General features: G+C 35.8%; 2 protein-coding genes across 5 annotated transcripts in view; one reads left to right on the forward strand and one right to left on the reverse strand.

Annotated features, from left to right (window-relative positions):
- The window catches only part of c9h14orf180 (chromosome 9 C14orf180 homolog), a 30,146-nt gene extending 13,093 nt beyond the window's left edge, over window positions 1-17,053 (forward strand). The window contains exons 5-10 of one of the 4 annotated variants that reach the window (XM_088925005.1): window positions 3,842-3,872; window positions 4,177-4,285; window positions 6,494-6,670; window positions 6,882-7,004; window positions 8,546-8,572; window positions 12,920-17,053. In XM_088925005.1, coding sequence (XP_088781131.1) covers window positions 3,842-3,872; window positions 4,177-4,285; window positions 6,494-6,670; window positions 6,882-7,004; window positions 8,546-8,572; window positions 12,920-13,125 — 673 coding nt within the window. In that variant the 3' untranslated portion in view covers window positions 13,126-17,053. Of the gene's footprint in view, window positions 1-3,841; window positions 3,873-4,176; window positions 4,286-6,493; window positions 6,671-6,862; window positions 7,005-8,545; window positions 8,573-12,919 lie in introns of all 4 variants that reach the window. The other 3 variants (XM_088925003.1, XM_088925006.1, XM_088925004.1) reach the window with 3 other exon arrangements.
- On the reverse strand, window positions 16,636-22,550 carry LOC148828352 (transmembrane protein 179-like). Its single transcript, XM_088925007.1, has 4 exons — window positions 22,165-22,550; window positions 20,755-20,892; window positions 19,665-19,743; window positions 16,636-19,394 (listed from the first exon to the last, which is right to left on the reverse strand). Exons 1-4 carry the CDS (start codon window positions 22,548-22,550, stop codon window positions 19,215-19,217), a joined length of 783 nt encoding a protein of 260 aa, XP_088781133.1. The 3' UTR covers window positions 16,636-19,214.
- Window positions 22,551-23,167: the final 617 nt, after the last annotated feature.

Here is a 23,167-nt window from a genome sequence, read left to right on the forward strand (position 1 = left end):
GTATGCAGTATGGATTTATTTACATCCGCAAGGTCTTTTTGGACAGCATTAGTTTTCCTAATTTAAACAATTTGCTTCTTTAACTGGCAAATCGTTAACTAGTCCTACTAAGATTAAATGTTTAATGAAAAAGTATTCAATAACCACATGGCATACAGTACAAAGGTAAAACAAATACAGTATGCATTTGCTTGGTTACTGTATGTTTGAAACTGAACCATATTGTAGTAGAAGAACGTGATGCAATCACTAAATCTTTCGCATAAAACCGAAAAGAAATTTTCCTAGTAAATGTATCAAGATCTGACATCATTGTGCCTTTGGCTTTATGCAAAATAAGCACTTTAATTTATTCTAGATCCTGCACAGAAAGAAAACAAACACCACATTTGCAATACGTTTCAGGTGTTACGAGAACACTTAAATCTGGTGTCCATTTTCTTTAGGCTGTGCATGATGCAGGAACAGCTCATTAAGCAAAAACAGTAAACATAAAACATTTAGGAAAAGGTAAAGGTTTATTTCATGCTGAAAGAAAAAGGGACACCTGAAGAAGGCTCCGTGGCTGAAAACATTGTGTCTCTTTTCCCTTCTGCATAGAATAAACCTTTACCTGTTCCTTTGCAGCCTACACAAGCTGGCACAGCTACCTACTAGGCCTTCATAAAACATTTATATAAAAGTTGCTTTCCTGTAACTATTTAATTTGATTGCTAAGGATAGAGGGATTTTCACATTAAAATATTTTGCCTTTTTTCCCACTATTTATTATCACTGAATGGTTAAGCTTTAGTACCTACGGGTACATGTCAACAAAAAGCCTTGGATTTAGCCTAGCACAGTTTTCTAATGATGGTTCCTAACTCTGGACTGTGCCAAAATCAGGCTTTTCCCAAGTGAATTACATAAATTAAAGCAGTAGTTACACGATTTGTCCCAAGTAGATATTCCACCTGGAGCTTTAAAGTATCCATAAATGTACTTGTTAAGTTCTTCAAAATCTAAAAAAAAAGGCTGAGGTTATGGGTACAATATATCATTTTTTATTGGCCAGTTTCTTTGGAAAATGCTGACAGTTCTGCATGCACATGCAAAGTGGCATTTACACTGAAGGCATTTTAATTTTGCAAATACTCTCTTGTGATTTGTTATTGTTTATTACATTATTAAAATAATAAAGCAAAGCAGTCCTCTACTGTAGATGACACCTTTCCAACAAGAAGTGTTAATCATTCATTGATGCTTGAAGAAGGCCTAGAGCTGGGATTTTAAAGGGAGTATCAAATAGCTGCACACTTTAAACAGGACATCTGACTCCATTCCATTACTTATTTAAGATGATATGGTTTGGAACAGTAACAGTGACATCTGTAGTACTAAATACAGCTTGCTCTACAATTTGAAGTACACATGGAGGTGAGGGATGACCTTGCAGTAAAGCACTATGAGCATTCTATGACTCTGCTTTAGAGAACTGCAGCAGAGACCCCTCAGTGCTATCTGACTACACAACTCAGCTTATTCAAAACTGCACCCCACCCTCCTCCTCCCCTGCCTGCCAGGTCACATCACCACAACTTGGCACCAACCTGATATTTCCACTGACTTCATCTCATCTCTGGATACCTCTCTCTCTTCACCTGGTCTAGAGCATCAGTGCTTATCTGGGTTAGATTTATTACACTCTTAACAGCAAAACAAGTCCTTAAAATGTAGGTCACCCACTTAGCCTTAGGCTTCTCTAATGTTATCATGGGAAGTGCAGTGTCATGGAGGTTAGTGCTACACCCTCACAGCTCTTGGGTCCTGGGTTTGATTCTGGAATTGGGTGCTTTCTGTGTGTAGTTTGCATGTTCTCCCTATATCCCTGTGTTTTTTTTCTGGGTGTATCATCTTCACCAAGCTTTCAAGACATGCTAGCCTAATTGGTATATTTCTAAATATGTGTGCTCTGTGATAGACTGGCATCCTGTGCAGGTTATAGTTCTGCTTCGTACCCTACTGTTCTGAAACAGGACTTGAGTTGCTGTGAGTCTTTCCAGGAATAAGCAGCCTTCTAATAATGGGTGGTGTTCTCCTACTAGTCATTCTAAGTAGGAGTTAATTATTTATTTCAACTGATGCACAGCATTTGAAAAGCGGTCATTGCTAGATTTAGGTTTTAGCTATTACCTCCTATTATTAACACTTTGGTGTGAAGCTGTATAAGAGTAATGACATTTTTCAGTGAATAACAATGATTTAAAGAAAAGTTTTATAATAGTTCAGTTGCAATGTTATCTGAAATAACTTTAAAACCACCATTCAATTCTCTTTTATTTATAGCACATACTGTATTATTTATAATTTTTTTCTGCCACAAATACACACATGATAATTCAGAATCAGTTTGGTTCCATCATACAGTCATCATACCAGAACAGAGGAAGTGGATATCACACATGCAGTTTCTTCTGAAATACTGTATACAGTATATTATCAGGCCATCTACTTCTGTAAAAGACTGACACACTGGGAAATGCCAACATTAGAGATAAAATAGTGGACTGATGCCGATATCACTAATAACATTGCAATGTCTCTGGTGCCCAGAAAGCAATGAGAGGAAGTGTTGTGAGACAAGCTAAGATACCGTAATTCCAAGTAACTCTATATCCCACCAAACCAATCTTAAAGTCATTTTGTTTTGCACCATGATTTTTGGGATTCCATGTGGTTAATAGTATAATCCAGACCTGAACCAGCAATCTCTGGTCTCTGGTACCCAATGTTCAGTACACCCCTACCAGAACTCACACTACTAGAACCATGCAGGAAGCCTAATTTAGTCTCTTTAAAAATGCAAACAGGAAAGACATTCCTGAGAAAATACTGCTGTTGTTTGCTCCAAAAAGATTAGGACCCAATTTACAGATAAAGGAAGATAGGTAAACAGACAACAAATTTCTAGCTGTAATTAGAAGGTTATTTTTGACATGTGGGTTGGGTTATTAATCTTTGCATTAGGAATTGAAATCTATCTTTGCACTACCTGCATAAACCTGCACAGCACACATTCCAAGTGTGTTATTAATATCGATATGCCAATAGCTTCAAAACTGTTTGTTTTTGTTGTGAATCCAGATTAACAGTAAAAATATGTATGTTTATGTAAAGATTAAATCATAACACCTAGGGTTTTCAGGACTGGACATAAGGATTGGCCAATAACCAGTTCTACATGTTATGAAATAACAGCTAAATCTCAGCGCTGTCATTTTCTTAAACTGTGTTATTTCTAATCACCTTCAGGAAGGAACCCAGTTTCCTGGAAGTGAAATGTTTATTAGTCCTTAATTGTTCTTGGCAGATGTAAAAGACAGATACTGCCCCATGTGTCTCTTTTGCCTAGAGGAAGGTACAGTAAAGGTCCAGCAGCTACTGTCCATATGTTAGCTGCACCACTCACTTGCTGGAACTAAGCATGTGTGTTTAGAGTATTGACTTTGTGCAAGAGCCTCCCATATAACAAACAGAAACCAAAAATTCTATCTACAGTATGTGCATAGTTTGGGCTCAGGAGGAGAGCTCAGGTGACATGCAACAATAGCAACTGAAGCAAAGTACACCCAGCAAATATTAGTACTGGAGAAATCAATGAGCTTCATAAATAAACGAAATGATACTGCCTCACATTAACCTGGTGGGTTCTGCATAATGTCATTCTGTAATAATTTGGGATCCAGAAAGCTAATTACCACTATTGAAATTAAAATAATAATTATTTTTTTTATTAGTACTAGTAGTATCACTATTATCATCACACAAACCATTCTCATTTTTTGTTTTCTCTTGTTTCTAGGCCTCATCTGGCTTTAGAGTACAGTGGAAAGGTATGTATCATTTGCTTTTAAACTTAACATGTACAACGTACAGTTTTATATTTTAAATGAAACTATCTCTGTCTATACATGTGTTTTTTTATCAGGAGGTTTGGAACTTTCCATAAGGTGACCACTCCTTATGCACACAACTAGTGCATGTCATACTGTTTTCTCTATATGCTGAAAGATACATAAGCCCAAGTCTCTGACGTTTTCTATTTACAGCAAGTTATACTTAAATCCTTTAACGTAGGTGATTGAACACTATTACTCAGTGCAGTGTTCTGATCTTTTTTCTCCTTTCCTGGTTCAGGCAACTAAAATTAGACAGAAGACATTTGGCAATGACCATCCAATTACTGCAAAGAGCCTGGAGCTGCTGGCTTCTGTCTATGCAGAAATAGGAAAGAAGGAGTATTCAGGTAAAATATTTTTTTAATGGAGGTTTAATGTACAGCTTAAAGGTCAGCTGGAAATGACAGTCATCAATGTATGTACAGTAGAGTTAGGGGTGTAACATAGCCCTGTTTTAGGTATTTATGGACTGTTCTAGCAGCCTATGGAAACAAAGTTTCATAAAAAGTTTCAGTATGAAAGTACATACTGTATAACAATACTGTTAGTACAAGACTTATACTGAAGGGGCCTGTTACAAAAGTGAACTTTTAACTTATAAACTGCTAGGGGGCAGAGAGTCAAGCAGGTTTTCAGAATACTGTATCTTCAATACAATCATTGTTAAAGAACTTATGCAAAAAAATTGTTTCATTCAGAATCTGGAAACACAGATGAGATGAAAAACAGAAACCATCAAGAAAACATTCTCAACACTCAGTTATACTGAAGTTGACTAACTCAAGGCTTCAGGATTTATTTCAGCAACTGGTTATAAATCTTCCAGTCTTCACCAATTGGGGGAAAACTATAAAACAAAATATTTAAAATAAACTACAAATTTTTGACAATTGGTCATTCTTCACTGTCAGCTTTAAACCCAAAAAAGTACAAATGCATTTAAGATTTTGCTTTCTATGCCTCATATACTTAAGTAGAAATCTAAATTTAGAATGTTAAATTTAAACCACAAAATAACCCTACAACTTTTATATATAGTATGAATTTTAATGCTAAATATTCTTCACAATGTAAACATTTTGTCAAATTATCAAATGAACAAAAAAATATACAATACAGGTAATGTAGTGCATTTTAACAAAGTAATCAATTATACTGTAATCTCAAATATATTTATATATTAACAACATTAAAATTATTATGCTCCATTTGGCAGTGAAAATCTTTTGTTTCCAATATAATTTTTTTTATCCCGTTCATCTGAAGCCTTGGTGATAGTCCTTCATAGTATATTACAGTGATATGGAGTGCCAACTGTTTTTCATAGCTGGAACATACATCATGAAATAGAGTATGGACAATAGAGTATATAATAGTTTTCTATATGGTGTTCTCACATTGAGCTATATTTGCGATATTGTATTAGATTGTTGGCAGATAGCAGGGCTTGGTTTTGGTTTGTTTCATCACAATTCGAATGTCTTTGACAAGAACAGAGTAAATATTTTAAGTCTTTAAAGTGGGACAGTATTTTTAAATTAAGTTACATTGACTCATGTTGTCCCAATGAAAACATCAACAGAGTATCCTAGAATATATCCAACTTCTATGTTATTCCTCTGTTGGCCATATTATCCATTATCCAAGACCAGAGGACATTCATACAGTACATTGAAAATAGCTATGTTATTTATGACTTGGTAGTTACTGTACAGACCAATATGTGGTCTGTTGATATTTTGAGACTGTTCCAGTGCTTTTCTTGAATTTGTATTTTGCACTGCTTAAGTTTTTCAAACCGGCTTTTATTCACCTAGTTTTAATTCTTAACACATAAGAAAGGCAGTTTTTTCCACTAAGTTTTTGATGTTGTTTTAGAGGTATATCCTGTTAATAAAAAATAAAATACTCTGGAATCAGATCCTAGAAGTAAACTAAGGCAGGAAATGATCATGTATGAAACTGAAGTCAATCCTGGATTCATTGTCCCTTCTGTGATATCTTCTATTCCCTGTTGCAGCCTTGTTTTGTATGCAGCATGCACTGTCTTTCCTACAACAGTTCAATCAAGTTTTGCTTCTTAAATAACTCTGATATTTGAACTCCTGTAATAACACAAGTTATGGTTGAATATTGATTTACCTTGAATACTGAGCAAAGGTCCCTAATCCTGTTACTGTATGATCAGCATATCTACGGTCTTTTCAAATCTCTTTAATGCAATAGCATCAGCTGACTTAAACTGAATGAAAGCCTGCAAACACACCAAGCCTCTAGAACCAGGATCGGAGAACTCTGCATTAAGATGATTACATTTGACCGAACAAACCTTACTTTACATTTTACTCAATAAAGTATTAATTGAGCTGGTGGAAAATACATTTAAATGGCAAAGGAATAAGATTAAGAAGATCATAATTTTTAAATGAGTCTTGTACCTATACATATTCAAATGTTTTGAAAAAGAACATGACACACAGGAGCTTGGTAGATTGGTGAACACTGAGAGAATGCAGGTTTCCTGCTTAGGTCCATGATATGCTTTGCCTCCACAGATACATTAGGACAGTATATGTCAGCACTTTCCAAGACTTTCTCCACCACTGACTCATTCAGCGATGCTCTTAATGGTGTTCCCCCAGCAAAGACAGAGGAACGCTCAGACGTGAGACTTCATCACAAAAAGGGCGTCCCTTCTCCTCCAGATGTCAGAAAGCAGAAGGTATTTTATCTTTTAACATTTAACTGAGGTACAAATCAATCCATTTGTCATAATGGATTTTTGAGTGAAATGTACTCATTAGAATTCCAGAGTTTTGAGCCAAAGCTGTTATATGCATATTGAATTCTCTCAAAAGTATTGATGTCCTGTATTATCAACCTAATTCTTGAGTAATCTCAGAGCCTTTCCTTTGTTCTGACAGAATGGCATTCCTACAACATGTACATTTCCCACTTCCATACTGAGGAAGAAGTCAAACTACAGCAATGACAACAAAGAGCTAGCACACAGAAAAAAATCGGACCGCAGGGTTCATTTCAGAGAGCCTGAGATCACTGTACATGGTAAGAACTGAAAAGGATTGAACATAGTGCAGCATCTGGACACATTTAGAAAGAAGGGAAACCTAGAGGTCACTTTGTATGATGTGAATCCCTTTCAGGTTTGGAAAACTTAACTGTTTCATAAATCTTTTTCTTAAACTGAACAAATCAAGATTAAGAAACTATTTTAGTGTATATGTCTAACAATATCCTAGCTATCAAAGCAAAATTCCAAAGTAGGTAATGAGGCTTATCACTAACAAATATTAGTTTTTTTCTATCAAACCAATGCCATAACCAAGTGCTAATAAGAGACTGGCTGAATTTTTAAACTTCAGTCCTAAATGCATAACTAAATCTAAATGCATAACTCAACAAGTAATAAACAAGAAGGTTTAAAAATATATTTATAAATCTCATGAGTAAAAAAAAAACATTTTTACAAAAAAATAGTTTTCAACAATAAAGTCAGTTTGCTATTATAAACATGCAGAAAACTGCAAAACACACCTTTTACTGTAATATTTGCACACATTTCCTTAGGCTCAAACTCTATACAGAAGAAGTCCTTTGTAAAACGTCCACTCAGAGAATCTTAAATGTTGTTGTATTTAATGTTGTTGAACTCATTACTTCTAAATAATAATCTGCAGTTGATATTTTTAAGATAATAAAATCAGAAACACTTCCTCAGGATTTAGCTGAAGACGAACATTAATTTATAAACCAGAGTGAATCAAATGTATTTATTTTCTATTCAGCTGTTTGGGGTTATGTTGTATTTATTTACTGATTACTTTATTCACTCTGGTTTTCCCTTGAATATTTCTAAATTAGGGGTGTTAAATGATGTTCCTTGTTTTAAAATTAGTATCTTAAATTAGTTTTTCTTCCACGTTTTATTTGTTCTGTACCTTTTAAAATTTAAAAGTGAAAGAAAATAGTTAGACACCTATTTTAGTGCAGAACACCCTGCAGCTCTGTACGAAAAATAGATACCTCTGTTATAAACTAATGAACATTTGTTGAAGTACTATATCTTTACAGAGCAGAAAGATTAAATATGCACTAAAGAAAATTATTAGTTCAATTAAGAAACACTCAGTGAACAAAAACTAGAATCCCCCTAAGAAATATTATTTGAGATTTAAAGCAACCATTTCAGAGGAAATAAAATACATATAAAATGTGTTTGTGCAGTTACAAATGCAAATACTCTGCAGAATATGAGCTGCTCTTTTTATTACAACAATAATCTGTCTCTGCATCTTTCTGTACACACTATTTTAAAGAGACAATTCTATTGTTTGATGTTGTTGGAGTCTAGGACATACAACTCAGCCATGCTGTTGAAGATGATACTGTACTCTGGCTTTGTTTAAGAACTGGGTGTGTGAAATCCAAACCTCATTTAACCACTACAACCTAAATGTGCTAGATGAACCAGACAGCTCCCTTTCTTTTGTAAACATTTTAGCTTTAAATTTCAAACAATTGACATGCCTTCAATTTCATGTTATGGGGTCTTGCAAACGTTAAAGTGACTTTCATCTTATTTTCAGACATTCCTTACTATGATTGTTTACTAGGTAAGTGAAATTAGAAGCTGAAAACATCCTTTGTAGACAGCATGCAGTCAGCTGTGTGTCACTCATCTTCATCAATAACAGCTGTCAAAAATACATGTAATTGACATTGTTCTATACTTTTAAATGAAAAGGGGTCAAATTTACTAAAATTTGTACAATTTTGAAAAAACAATCTGTCTTTCTTTTTCAAGGAGAAACCTGATTTTATCAGCATTAATTATGGCATTTATTAGGGTTTTTGTACTTATCATTGTATTGGAAATTGATACATAATGCACCAAGAACATATGAAGCACATCTTTCAAGATTCTAAATGTTTTTTTAAAGCTTTCTTTTTTACTCAAATTTACAGCACATACTTTTAATATTTTTATTAAAACACTTTTAAATATAGAGAAATGTTTTTTTTGCATGTTTAAATTATTATTATATTAACACAAAATTATATACACACACCTTGCTTATTTGTATCTAAATGCATTTTTTAAATGCAGCAATTTTATCTGTGCTTAATTATTACAGACCAAATGCTATACAAAAACGACAAAAAACAATAGGGAATTACTTCATAGATAACATTTTTTTTACAGTCCAGTGCCAGTGGTAGTATCAAACTAATATGCGTCTGCGGCCCTCTAAAATACACAAAAATTCTACTTTAAAGATCGTTATTTATCAACTTGATGAGCTCATTATAAAAACACTAAAATAAAAACAAATGTTGAATTGAAAACTGTAATACCTGCCTCTAAAGCCTAATAAAACCAGGATTAGATGTGATAAGCCCCCTAGAAATAAAGTCAGCAAATGTGTTTCTAATAAAATGACCACATATTGTACTGCAATATTGTAATTTAATTCCAGCACTCCCATTTCAACCATTGAAATGTGTGGGTTTTCATTTGTTGCTCATTCTCATGGGAAACATTCATCTTCTGTTTTCTGTGGATCTCTTGGTGTTTGCATATGGGCCCCACTTTAATGGCATGCTATTTTTATTCCATAACAAATGACAGCTTTTTATGTTAATTCTTCCCACAGCTCCCCTACGCACATATCCATCCCCCACCTACCTGGAAAAGTGTAATGGGTCTCTTGCACTTTCATGTTATTTACATTGCATTACTGTTAATCATCCCATGTACATGCCCACTCTGAAAATACATGGCAAGTTGTCTTGTTACATGAAAATTATTTTCTGTGGTGGGTTTTTGTCAGTATATCAGTGTACTGTCAATATAATACAAGAATAAAGTTCTTTAAAAAGACCATTAAATCAAACTTCTAGAAGTCCATGACATGCAAATTGCGATCAAACATTCAAATGTTACCTGCAAATATTGGCATAGTGAACAATTAGAACATAATGTGCAGTGCCTTTCTATGGTGTCCCATTTTGTGAAATTACAAAATTATGCATACACATTTTTTTATTATTTTTTTCTCAAAAACTGCATGCTTAGACTGAATACCTCTAAGGGTAAGATATAGTAAATGTCAGTAAAAAACTAAAGAGGAAAAAAAAATGTTGATTGCAAAGGTATTCAGACCCATATTTGGTGGGAGCACCTTTAACAGCAATTGCAATTTGCTGTTCATATTGGGTAGGTGTCTACCAACTTTAAACACTGGCTTGGTGCAATCTTTGTCCATTCTTCCTGGCAGATTTGCTCATGCTCTCTCACGCTGCTTATGGGCAGCACAAGTTCTTTCACAAATTTGCAAAAGGATTCAAGTTAGGTCTTTGATTGCCCTTTCAAGGACATTTACTTTCTCAGTCTGAAGCCACTCTAGTGCAGCTCTGGCCTTGTGATTTGGGTCATTGATGTCATTGTCTTGATGAAATTTGAAGTTTTGTCCTAGTTTTAGGTCTGGAGCCTGTTTTCCGGTATTTTGCATCACCTCATCTTCCAATCAGTCTTTTCAAGCTTCACTGTCCTGTATAATATACTATAGGACATATAAGACAGCTCTTATGATTTAGAGCTGTTCTAACAGAGGTACTGTTAACTGACTGATGTAAAACATGGTGTTATGAAAAACAAATTTTGTAGGAGGCCAAACTGCATATCGTAGTTCTGCTCTCCTACAGTATATAAATACTTACTGTCTGTCCACAAATCTGTGTGTATCTTTTCTAGCACTGTGCATTCAGTCTCTTCAGAGACAGACATCTCTCAAACCAGAGCTGCAAAGACCTTACCTTTGTTGTATTCTTCTCCTCCAAGCCATGATGGACATTGCTTTTTCACTTTTTCTCAAACCAGCAGCTCTTCAACCTCAAATTTTCTCCAGAAAACAAATAGGTCCCAGAACCTGCCATCATCTGCTGATTTCTGTCAGATATCCTGGTGTCAATAACCTTCAGTGGAACTCTGGAACAGCCACAGCCACTTTCCACCTCTCTCTATTGCTTTCCCCACTCACTCCACCCTCTCTTCCCAATGCTCCTTTTCTCTGTCCCCGAAGGAGACCTCCTGGTCACTGGTATTCACTTCACCCCAAGTGTGCAAGTGCATGGAGTCTGTCTGCACTGGGCCAGGGCTCCTGGCCCTTGCCTCGCTGTCCCTGGGGCCCTTGCCCTGATTGCAGCCCTGGCTGCTACAGCAACAGGCTTCCCATAGCCGCCCACCCTTCTGCTGCCATCCAAATGGTGTGGTGTTCGCCTACATCTCTTTGCCTTAACCAAGCTTCCACCAGCAGAAGTAGCTTATATTTCTTCTTCGCTTGGAGATTCCATGTGGAGTCCTTCCTCATTCAGTACATTCACTTTTAGAAAACTTCAGCAAGTGCCAACTCACAACTGCTCCTGTACTATTCTCATCTCAGTACAGTTCACCTCAGACTACTCTTCCTGAGTTACCAGAGCATCTTCTGCTGCCCAGCCCAGAGCGAGAAAGTTTGGTGGCTTTACAGCCATCTATTTCCTGGCTTTTCCTGTGGCATAACCACACCTTATTCACTTGATTCTCCATCAGTGGTCCTCCAAAACATTGCATATCCAATTCACCTCAAACAACTCTTCCAGCTTATTACTCACGCTAATTTACTCAACACTGTGGCACATTCATATGGTGGTCCAATCAGTGCCTGTGAAACGTTTCATTGAAACTAACTCAATCCAATAGTTCTGTATTAGAAGAAATTTGTATCAGCGTTTTGAAGATCCTTTTAGGGGTTGTAATAGCTCAGCCAAGTAAGTTAATGCTAAACACTTGAAGTACTAAGTATGCAATCTCTTCATTTAAGTATGCTTGTTTCATTGCAATTAGAGAACGGAATTCGACGGAACTTCTGAAATGGTTATTTAACACACGTTTGGGAAGAGGTTAAACTAAAATCTCAATTCTCCTATGTCGGCTGTCCTCACCTCTGCAGCTGCATACCTACCTGTAGGTCTTTCCTTGTAATTGAGTGTAGTTGTAACAGCTCTGACCTTCAGAGGGTCAAGGGTGTGAATACTTTTTCGAGGCACTGTATTAGACTGTGTTGATCATAGCAGCAGACAGAAATGAGCATGCTTGAGAAAAACTACATAAATCTCTGAGTGGACCAATCTGGACAATGAATTTGAATCATCTGTCATTGATCAAGGGATTTATGATTTTACCACATTAAATTTAAATCAAACAAAAATAGTGATGCATGACAATAATAGTGTCAATCAATGGTGATAGATCATCTACAGTTCATAAAAAAACGTAAAGGTTCTAATTACACAGTTATAATAATCATTATTATAATTGCTTACACTTACTGGACACTCCACTCAAAGCGCTTTACAGGTAATGGGGACTCCCCTCTACCACCACCAATGTGCAGCATCCACCTGGATGATGCAACGGCAGCCATAGTGCACCAGAACACTCACCACACATCAACTATCAGTGGGGAGGAGAGCAGAGTAAAGTAGCCTATTCATAGAGGGGGATTATTAGGAGGCTGTGATTGATAAGGGCCAATGGAAAATTTGGCCAGGACGCCAGGGTTACACCCCTACTCTTTTCAAGAAACGCCCTGGGATTTTTTTATGACCGGAGAGAGTCAGGACCTCAGTTTTATGTCTCATCCAAAGGACGGCGCCTGTTTACAGTATAGTGTCCACCTCACTACGCTGGGGCATTAGGACCCACATGGACCACAGGGTGAGCGCTCCCTATTGGCCCCACTAACACCTCTTCCAGCAGCAACCTTAGTTTTTCCCAGGAGGTCTCCCATCCAGGTACTGACCATGCTCACACCTGCTTAGCTTTAGTGGGTTGCCAGTTGTGAGTTGCAGGGTGATATGGCTGCTGACAAGTTAAATGGGACATGGTATATTCTCAAAATTACTATTTTTTATTTCAGTGTATAACAACTCTACAAACAGACCTCATTATGCCCTGCTGACCTGTCTGTTTATTTTGCTGTCCATCCTCGGAGGTGTTATGTACTGCACTGACAAAAGGAGGCACCTCAAAGTGTGTGAAGAACTGGAATCTGTGTTAAGTGTTTGCTTTGTTCAGATGAAGCAGGTGTTGTGGAGCTGTTGGATCTGGCTGACAATGCAGTGACCAAGAAAAATATTTAAACAAAAGGGAGGTCTTCCGTGTCCTTTATCCAGCATTTCAGTGAAAGGATGTCTTCAGCATGTGACGTGGCTGAAAGTCACTTAATTTATACTGCAAGTCTGCAGTTTGGATCATTTTTATACCACTTTATAAGGTGGACATTATTTTGAGTACCTTGTAAAAGTGTATAGTCCCAACCTTAAATAGTTACTTTGGTAGACATGCAAATATTTTGTAGCTACCAGTTTGATGTTAGCTATTGTAGGTTTACAATATGTCAACAGGGTTGACAATATACAGTAAGGTGATGTTGAAAAAAATCCTCATGATTAAAAGCGTACATTTAAGTTTCGCTTTATGGAGTATAAAAAGGCAAGTTCGGGAGAAGGACATACTGTACACTATCTTCATCCTCTTTGCTCTTGCAGCTCCTTGGCTCATTCCTCATTAAAAGGGGGTGGGGTCCTGACAAACCTGTCCTCGCTGATACTGTAGTTACCATTCTCCTCAGCCGGACAAATAACACCAATAAAAGCTCACTAAATGACATCATGCCTTATTTCCATCTTAATTAATGTTTTTCAGAAGAGTATCATTAAAGAGAGAGAATATATGCCCAGATTCCATTATCTTAATTTTCATGATATTTTATGTTGCAGTATATATACATACTGTACTGTATATTAGTTATCCGTGTCCTGCTGATGAGCCCCATATACTGTAGGGTAATAGCAGCTGTCTTTGGCAGCTAACTTTGACTTTGTACACAGTATGCAAATAATAATTCAAAGCCTATTTAGATGATTCTGTTTTTGAGCTTTGTGAAACTGGGGCAGCTAATTCACATTTCATTCTGTAATACATGGATACATACATTTAATATCTGCTTCTACAAGGTTTATACAGAGTTCTTTCACATTATTCAGGATTTGGGGTGTGTATAGACATGAACATAAACAGGAATATCTCTGAATGAAGAGGCTTGTGATCAGATTTAGTAAATAAATGTTATGATTAGAAGTAATTATAGAGGAATATGATTATGCTTACTCCTTGTAAAAGAAAATAGAAATACCAAGGTTAACATTAACAAATCACCTTTTTCTTTATAGTTGGTTATCATCAATTATTTTATTATATATTTATATATACCTACTTAGTTTAGAACTTCTAGTTCATTTAAGACTTGGCATTCTGATAAAAACCCCTGTACTGCTTGTTGAACTTGAGGATCCTATAAACAGACTCCTGTGACACACCTGTCAGAGCAATTCACCTGTTATTACACTTCACTGTGCCTTACTGGATAGTTAGGACTCATGGGAGGAGAAGCACATCTCACTCTGACTGCAAGCTTGCAGGAGCCCAGCAGGTCGCAAGGGTTGTTGTTTTGCTGGTGGTGCACCTGACCACTTGGAGAATCCTGCTCAATGTCAGCTGGTGACATGTCTGAGGCATGCACACGCAATGATTTGACCAAAAGACTCGACCTTTTCTCTGAGCAAGCAGTTGGATGAGTGACTTGGGACACATTTCAAAGTTTTCAGCATATGAAAACTAGCAGCATAGTTTAAGCATATGCAGACACCTGATAATTGTGTCCTTGGCAATCTATCAAATCTGGTAACCATCAATTCTTCTATCCTTCCATTTTCAAAAATAACTTTTATTAAAAAAAAATAAAAAATTTGATTGAGGGGAGTTTGAACCTAACTTTAGTTTGGTAGACAATGAACGGAAGGCATGCTACACCCTGGGCAGGATACCAGTCACAGGGCTCACAGACACATTTACTACACACTCAGACAGGGGATAATTTAGATATACTTAATCATTTAGGAGTGTGGTAGAAAATGTAGGCACACTTTGAATGGGGAGAGCAAATTCCACATAGAAGGAATTTCAGGCAAGAAATTGTTAAATTCATTATCTTTTTATTTTAATATATTATGAGATGTTTTTCCAAAACTACCACGGCCTCACATCACTGAATTTACCATCAAAATGGGTAGGTTTTTGGATACATTCCACGGTCTTGATTATTAATAATTGAACTCTCTGTTTGCAGGAGTCTTAATTTAAGATGACGTTGCTATTAACCTTCACCAAATGGAAAATTCTAAACAAAGATATGTCAAGCGGTTGTTTATTCAAAAATGTTTAAGAAATACAGTTAAGAATGAAAGCCCGCTGTTTTATTAAAGCTAAACCCAATCATTTAGACTTTAAATAGCAAGTTAAATCATGTGTAAAATATTTCAATCACGGTATATTAATTACAAAACTGTGACAAGCACAAATGTGAAATGTTTTTGGAAATCTGAATGTTGATCCGCACTGAGTAATTTTACATTGTATCATCTATTCAATTTGAAGGTTTCAGACAAGAAAATACTGCCTTCTTGGACCAAATCAGTCTTCATTTTCATAACCAAAGACATTCTTAAAGCTGTATCAAGCACAAAGCTCCAGCATAAGGTAGAATTTTGTGAATGTCAAAAATGGACCATTTTTACCCATGTACAAAGTACCATAGTTACTCTAATTTGAATTTGAATCTCAAGGTAAAATTTTATCTTTAGACCAGGCTTCATAACGTTCTTTGGACTAGTTTCTTAAAAGCAGACATGGTTGTGGGTAAATAGCTTAGCTCACATTATTTTTAAATATCGGTTTCCCTCAAAGGAGGTACTGTATGTTACAAGAGAATTTTCTTAAGAAAATTTTTGGTGACTCCCAAAACCTCTTATACAGTACATGAGTAGGCAAAATGGTACTTTTCAGAAAAGTTAGCTGAACTTTTTCAGTTTTAAGTTTTTCAGACATAGTTTTCTTCATTATCTGCTTAAACCAGATGGTTCCTTTACATACTACTTTGAAAGGTTGCACTGATGTTGTCTGAAGAAAAAACATTGGTCTAGTTTCCATTAGAGGTCTTGAATCTCCGTGCTAGCCAGGCCAAGTTTTGCTTAGCTTCTGAGCTGCTGAGAGTTGGCTGTAAGTTGGTAATGCTGCAGTCAAAAGTGAATAGCTTTTCCAAAAACAAAGATGCTACAATTCTGTTAATGCTGTAATATAAGCATAACATACTTTTACAGTTTGTTGAAGTTTCTGTTAATTTTTCTCATTTTTAAATTATTCTTTTGTACTCTGGTTTGAACATTATTATTTGTAAGCAATATAAACTTCATTCTTGAATAAAATCTTGCACTTTAGAAATATATGTGATTTTACTTTAAAACACATATTAGGATACAGGCTTTTCTTAAAAGTAGATGTTTAGGTGAGAGTAAAAGACACAATAAGTATTGATGTAATGAAACAGTTTTCCAACTTTACCGTCATATGCGATGTGGGTCCCTTTTGTATTTATACCCTCTATATATTTTCAGATCATTTGTTATTCATTAACTTTCATGTATAACATTTAATAATGGTTTTCTAATGTGCAAAATCTTTGTTTTTAAAGCCTACTAATAAAAGAGAACAAAACAGCTACAAAAAGACATAACATTTTAAATTTGTCAATGCTTTTATTTTGAGAACAATAAGAAGACAAAACAGTTTCTAATAATTGTTCTTTCCATACCACGTTTTAGGTAAAACTTTATACACTGTATATATGTAAGGATAGTTTATTTGGAAGCCTTACACTTAAGAATTTGAAGCAATACAATGCAATAGCTGTCCATTAGAATACATTGCTTATTGACATTGATAATGAATATTTCAGAGCTAAAACTTGAGCTGAACAGTTAGGATTTTCTAGCAACAAAAATATCTTTACCAAGTTCACATACCTGTCCTTTAAATTGTATACCTTTTGTATTTTACTGACATTGTATTGTGTACTTAGCCACTTTTAAAAGAAGTGTCTTTATATTGTTTCTTTGTCCTTTTTTGGTTTCAAATAAAAAAGTTAGAAACACATTGAGGAAATGTCTCTTGTATATCTCACCTCAAAACTTGGTCAACACAGTGGGAGAAAAGGATAATGGTTATTGAAGTTTGGTGCCTGAGGAATGTCTCATTGGATGACACAAGAAAAGCCAAGAAAAAATGCAGGCACTGTGTATTTTCTGTAAATTGCATTCTAAGGTGCTGTACTGGAAATTACTGGAGAGTTTCAGCACTGGATGGATACGAATGAGGTCAAGCTAACCCAAGGAAGTTGAACAATAGGCAAAAGTTAATTACAAGATCAGGTGCCTCTCAGTGCATTGACCTGGGCTCAAGATGAACCAAAAAAGCACAAAAAGGAGGAAAAAAAGTATAGCTGACACTGTCAGGAGCACTTCACTAGAATATTTGAGTATCATTCATGAGCATGTATTTTAATTATGCTTGTGCCACAAAATAAATTGTATAATAATTCTTGTAATATAAATCCAGATCATTACTGTTAAATCTTTTGAGAAATCAGAAATGGCAAGATTTATGCAAAATATATTGTACAGAATCCCCCGTTTTGTTATGGGATATTCAAAATATAGGAAACTTATCAGAAACATAACCGATACAAATAATAAACAAGAAATGTTTGTTTGGCCCATCTTGCTTGTTGGGCTTTGACGTGGTTTTAAAGATTCTTTATCCATGTCATGGTAAGTTAGAACTTTTAAGCACAATGCCCTCTGCTGAAATTCTTGGGTACATGTACAGAACACTGTATTTCATAAGCTATCAACATATGGTTACTGAAAAGATGAGCAAGTGCTTAAAGGTTTAAACGTTTGCTGTCCAAAGCCAAATGTCTACAAATACACTAATTTAAGTGTTGTTAATTGGACATCCCAGGGAAGTACCTGCATATCTATAGTACTGTATATATTTAAATCCAAAAAATAATCTATACTTAGTAAGCCAAGGCTAAACCCACAATAAATTATCTCAGCATATTTCAAACCTTGTTAAGAAAGAGCCAAATTGCATTCCACACATTTAGCAACAGGTTTCGTGGACAGGCTGAAAAGCATCACCAAGTGACTTATCCATTGAAACCATTGAATACACGTTACTGATGAGTGCTACAGAAATTGCCACCATGCTGAGAGACAAGGGTTCAAAGCAAAAACAACGCAGTCACAACCAAATGGGATTGTGCTGACGGCAGCATTGGGAAAAAATGCTATTTAGTCATGCTACTTTCTAGGATATGAGCCATAAAACATTAAGAAACTTGTGATAATACTCAAAACTAAAGAATGCTAGAGATGCAAGGAGATCATTCAGAATCTTTTCGTACAATTTCTATCACATTCTTAACAAAGTTCTCAACACAAATTTTTTATCATACAAGTGACACTGCCAAAGCACACACCACATCTTACTGCAGCATGCAAAATACTTGGCTCCCATAATATAGAGAGTGGGGTATATTGCTCTTAAGGCTTCACCAACCATTAAAGTGTTTTAAGGAGTTTTGTGGATTACAAACTTCCACTACCACAGCGTTTGCAGGAAAGAGGTGGACCAATTTGTAAAATACCTGTTAACAACGTTATTTAGAAAACTGAAGAACTTGATGAGCATTACAGCAATGATGCCAGTTTGAGGAAAATATATCGGAAGGTATTATATTTAGTGTTGAATGACCAATCTGGTTAATTGGTCTAATCTGGAAGCAACTATAGTATTACATACTGTACAATGACTCAATGATTTTATAGTTCTCTTTAAATATGGTGTTCAAAAAATTGTATTTTCCCTAAATTATCCAATACAAAATTATATAATTTGCCCTATTAAGGTGAATTTTGCTCTTAGTGAGCCATGTGAACCATTTGTTCTTTATTTTAAAATTGCTCCACATTTTTTTTAATAATTCAATTCATGCTGTAGGAAACAATAACATTTTTTCACTTAAATCTCGTAACCATCTGTATAGGCTTAGCAATGTTACACAAGGTCCTTGGATGATTTATTTATTACAGCTGGTTAAGAAGAACTAGGAAATAAAGAATCTTAAAGTATTCCCGCTTGCGGATAAGAGACTAAATCATCAAGATGGTTTCAGCTAGATGTCAACCACCCGCCCATACAGTGATAGGAAGTTTATAAGTAACTCAATCTCCAGGAGGGTATGGGGGGGATTAGATCATCCCGCTTTTCTCATCTCCATCCGAGCCCCATCGGGATGATCTCCCCAGCAGCAACTCCTTCTCATGAATCAGGCTGTCCAGCAAGTCCTCCTGCCGGTAGTTGTGGTAGACTTTGAGGAATGCCAAGACTGTAATTCCCAACCACGTCAGCCAGGCAGCCCAGAGCCCAAACTGTAAGAACAATCAAGGGATTGTTGTAAAACCTCTTCCCCTTCAAGTGCAAGGACTGAGTTATTTTCTCCTGAGAGATTTCTTTCACAGTATATGTGAAAGCTAAAAGGGTGATTTTCAAGCAGCTTAGAACTTGATTTTAATTAGTGGTAGTACCCACCTAAGCTTGGCAGCAAGAATGTCTGATCAAGATGTTAAACCAAAGTAAAATGTCCACAAAAAAACAACTGAAACTACATCATCCTGCCAGGCTCTTCCTTGTTCTCTTACCTGTGCAATAGCAAATTGGTCATAAAAAGAGGAGTTGTCAAGACCAAATTCCAGGTCAGTATCCTGCAGGTCTTCACAGCTGTGAAAAAGTGATGGCAAAGAGAAACATGTACACATTAACAATTATGCTGAACACATCTGAAGACACACTTAAGTACAGAGGGGTACCTTTTTAAATTAATCTGTTTTACACAAAGCACAAAACTATACCATATGAAGTAGATATATGACAAAAGTATTTTTGAACAACATTGCACATTAAAGTTATAGTTATTAACAAAGAAGGATTTTACAGTAGATTAAAGATGTTAATGGAGAAGGTTCCTGAGCTTTTCTACTAAAAGTGTCATTATTTCAGAATCCTGATGTTTATTGTTACGAGAAACCAACAGTAACAACAAGGGTTACTCTGAGCTAATGCTTTCTTCAAAAACCCTGGAGCACCTATTTTGCAATGGAAAGGCAGCCCAAATCAACAACCTACCAGATACTTTTTCACTCAATGTACTTTTTATAAGCACCGATGATCACAACCATAGAGTCTCTGCTAATCTCACTCTAAAGATGCAATTACTGATGCAATTATTGCATCTTTGACTCAAAGATAAATTTAAAAATGACTACTCAGATGACTCAGTAATCCTTCTCAAAAAGGACAACTATGAAGTTCTTTCTGAGAAGAATATCTCTGCATTCATCCTTTTTACTTGAAAGCTACAGAGTGCACAGGGCTCATGGGCATGTGAGTGACAATGGGAGAATCAATTAATCACTTATAGAGATACAGAAAATGGCTAGAGAGATAATCTGCCCAGAGGTGTTTGCAAACTATATACTACATACAGTCACCCCATGTATTCAATTCAAGCCACAGTTTTCAGCCAGTTCAAAACTATAGTAAAAAGTGCTGCATAACAATCACCCGATGTTTGCATGTCAGAAATAAAGACAAAAAAATCTGTTTTCAAAATCCTGTGTTATGGCAGAATCAACCCATCCAGCTGTGTTTACCATGGACCTGTGGTCAAAAGTGTTCAACAGTTTCACAACAAGAGTGTTTGAAAGTGAAAGTCAACGATGGGGTACATACCTGCTTGGCATACTTCCATTTTCTGTGATGGCATCACACCACATATTAAATCCCACGCTGACTATTGTACTAGCAACGAAGATTACAAAAACCACAAAGGAGCTTACCAGAAGATTTATGAAGGCATAAAAGAAGGAGCTGTAATTACAGAGAAAGTCAAGGTTATATGACACGCATAAAAATATGCACAACATCAGCAATCTCTCTAATTGTCATTCTCTGGGCAAATGTTACATGGCAAGGAAGATGAGGGTACTGGCATAATTAGTTAAAACATCAAACATCTTTTAAAGAGAAGAAATTGATGGTATGCAAATCACTAGAAAAACAGAGCTTCTATGGCCTTTGAGAAAAGGAGGCTTGAAATCTTTTGATTTTTTTTCATGATCTGGATTGTGTAGGAGGAATATTGCTTTCCATTACATAAGACTCACTTCATGAATCTGGATTTCAGCACTATTATAATTCTCTTAGATTTTCAATTGATCGATTTACCTGAAAGATAAGCTATACCATCTTGAATTCAAAACAGAAAAAAAATATTGTTTTCTTTACAGGATATTATATGGGAATGTTTTGTACTTTTATCAGTTGAACTAAAAAGAAATAATAACAACAGCTGTTACCCCTGTGTATGCATTATTGTCTATATATATACTGTATATAAAATCCTTTAAGCAGCTCATGTGGTTGAGAAAAAAGTATCCTTGGTGTTTTACATGTACATGCATGTGTTTTAGATATTGATTTACATATTTTGTATATTTAGAAATAAAGTAATTAAAGATTTAGCATTTTTAGTACAAAAGTTTTTCTTCCCACTTTTAGAATATCAGTAATCATTTGAGATGAAAGGCCTCTACTGCACGTTTGTTGTGCTGTTTGATGCAATACAGCAGGGGGGGACTAATCTATGCAAAACTGGTCATTATGAGAGAGACCTCTCTAACTGCCTCTTTCATCACCTTCTTGCATAATTAATTCAGTATTTTTTCTTTCTACCTAGAATTTTTTAACACAAATTGCTGCTATGATATTAATCTTTAATGTAATCCCAGAATGCTAAATCTGGGTGGGGTAGGGTTTTTACATCCTTAGGATAATACGAGAGGTAGGATGCCACCATTTTATTTATTTAGTGATCAAATATATTCCAAAAAAGTTCACCTCAATCGTTTAATGAGGTTTTGTGACCATACAAGAGGAAAAATTAGACGTTCTATTCCAGGGACACCATTCATAGGCTTCTGGCGGATCGGATGTGTTTTAGTACACCATAAAACTGGGATTAGAACAATATGCCCTGAAAAATTAAAATTTTAGTTTAAATAGTGCATCTCACGAATGTGATAAATACTAACGCGCACACAAAGCACAGATTAATTCCTAAGATTGTTTTAAAAAACTCACTCATCATGACCCTTGCAGAGGTAGAAGAGTATTCTGCAAGCCTGCACTGCGGATAAGATGAGAGATACTATCCCAACGAAAGTGCTGAAACGGCAAGACGACTCGGGTCCCCATTCCTCCACAATAAACCTCTGCTTTTCCACGGTGATGTTCTCGTTCTGCCACATCCCTCGTGTAAACAGAAGGCATTTCCCCTGGAAATCATCGCCGTTTTCAGATAATGGCACCACAGCGATAAAGCCAAAGAGAAAAGCCAGAAAATATAAGATGCACTGGGCAAAGAGGAAATTATCGAGAGCCATTTTTTCTCTTCTTTTGGCATTCACTTTCAGTGCCCAGTGAAGCCGCGACTGCGCAGTCAAACACTGACGCGTAAGGCAGAGCATCTCTTCTGCTTGTACAACTATTGGGCTCTGGTAGCTACAAAGCAAGAGAAAAATGTACTTAGTACATGCTATTTTATTTTGAACTGTTGCATGGGTTTTCCCAATGCTTTATAATAGGCGTTCTTTTCATGTCTGTTATTTACATCGACCAATAAAAAGTTATACAATTTAAAGAGGTACAGTAGAAAAAGACGATAAAATATACATTTTATGTTCATAATTATAGAATGCGTGCTATTCTGCTGGTGTATTTTTTTTTTAGGAATACCTAAGCAAAACGTTCAGACTCATGGATTAAATAACATGAAAATTTAAATGAAACAGAAAAAATGAAGTAGTGTTTGGCGTTTATGGTGGTTGTCGTGACAAGATAACTCTTAAAACGTGGCTTTGACGATTCTGTTTCACAATTATAAACTGCCAATTAGGAAGAAAGGAGATACCCATTTCACTAAAAGTGACAATCAAGATCATTTCGATCTAATACATATGCATACGATATCGCATGTTCACTACATGCAGAAAGAGTCGTCATTTAGACGGTATTCAGTAGACCAGAAATTTACACTTTTAAGTGCGCAAAAAATAGTGAATAATGATTAAAAGTCCTATACTGA

This window comes from Atractosteus spatula, chromosome 9 (genome assembly GCF_055471065.1).
Source record: "Atractosteus spatula isolate fAtrSpa1 chromosome 9, fAtrSpa1.hap1, whole genome shotgun sequence".
Lineage (NCBI taxonomy): Eukaryota > Metazoa > Chordata > Actinopteri > Semionotiformes > Lepisosteidae > Atractosteus > Atractosteus spatula.

Bases quoted from the DNA above. Each gene is read 5' to 3' on its own strand.
- LOC148828352 (XM_088925007.1), bottom strand. From the start codon at position 22,550: ATGCTCTGCCTTACGCGTCAGTGTTTGACTGCGCAGTCGCGGCTTCAC. The intron at 20,893-22,164 runs GTGAGTTTTTTA...CTGTAATTACAG, and splicing joins CTCTGCAAGGGTCATGATGA to CTCCTTCTTTTATGCCTTCA. The intron at 19,395-19,664 runs GTAAGAGAACAA...TTGTTCTTACAG, and splicing joins ACCAATTTGCTATTGCACAG to TTTGGGCTCTGGGCTGCCTG.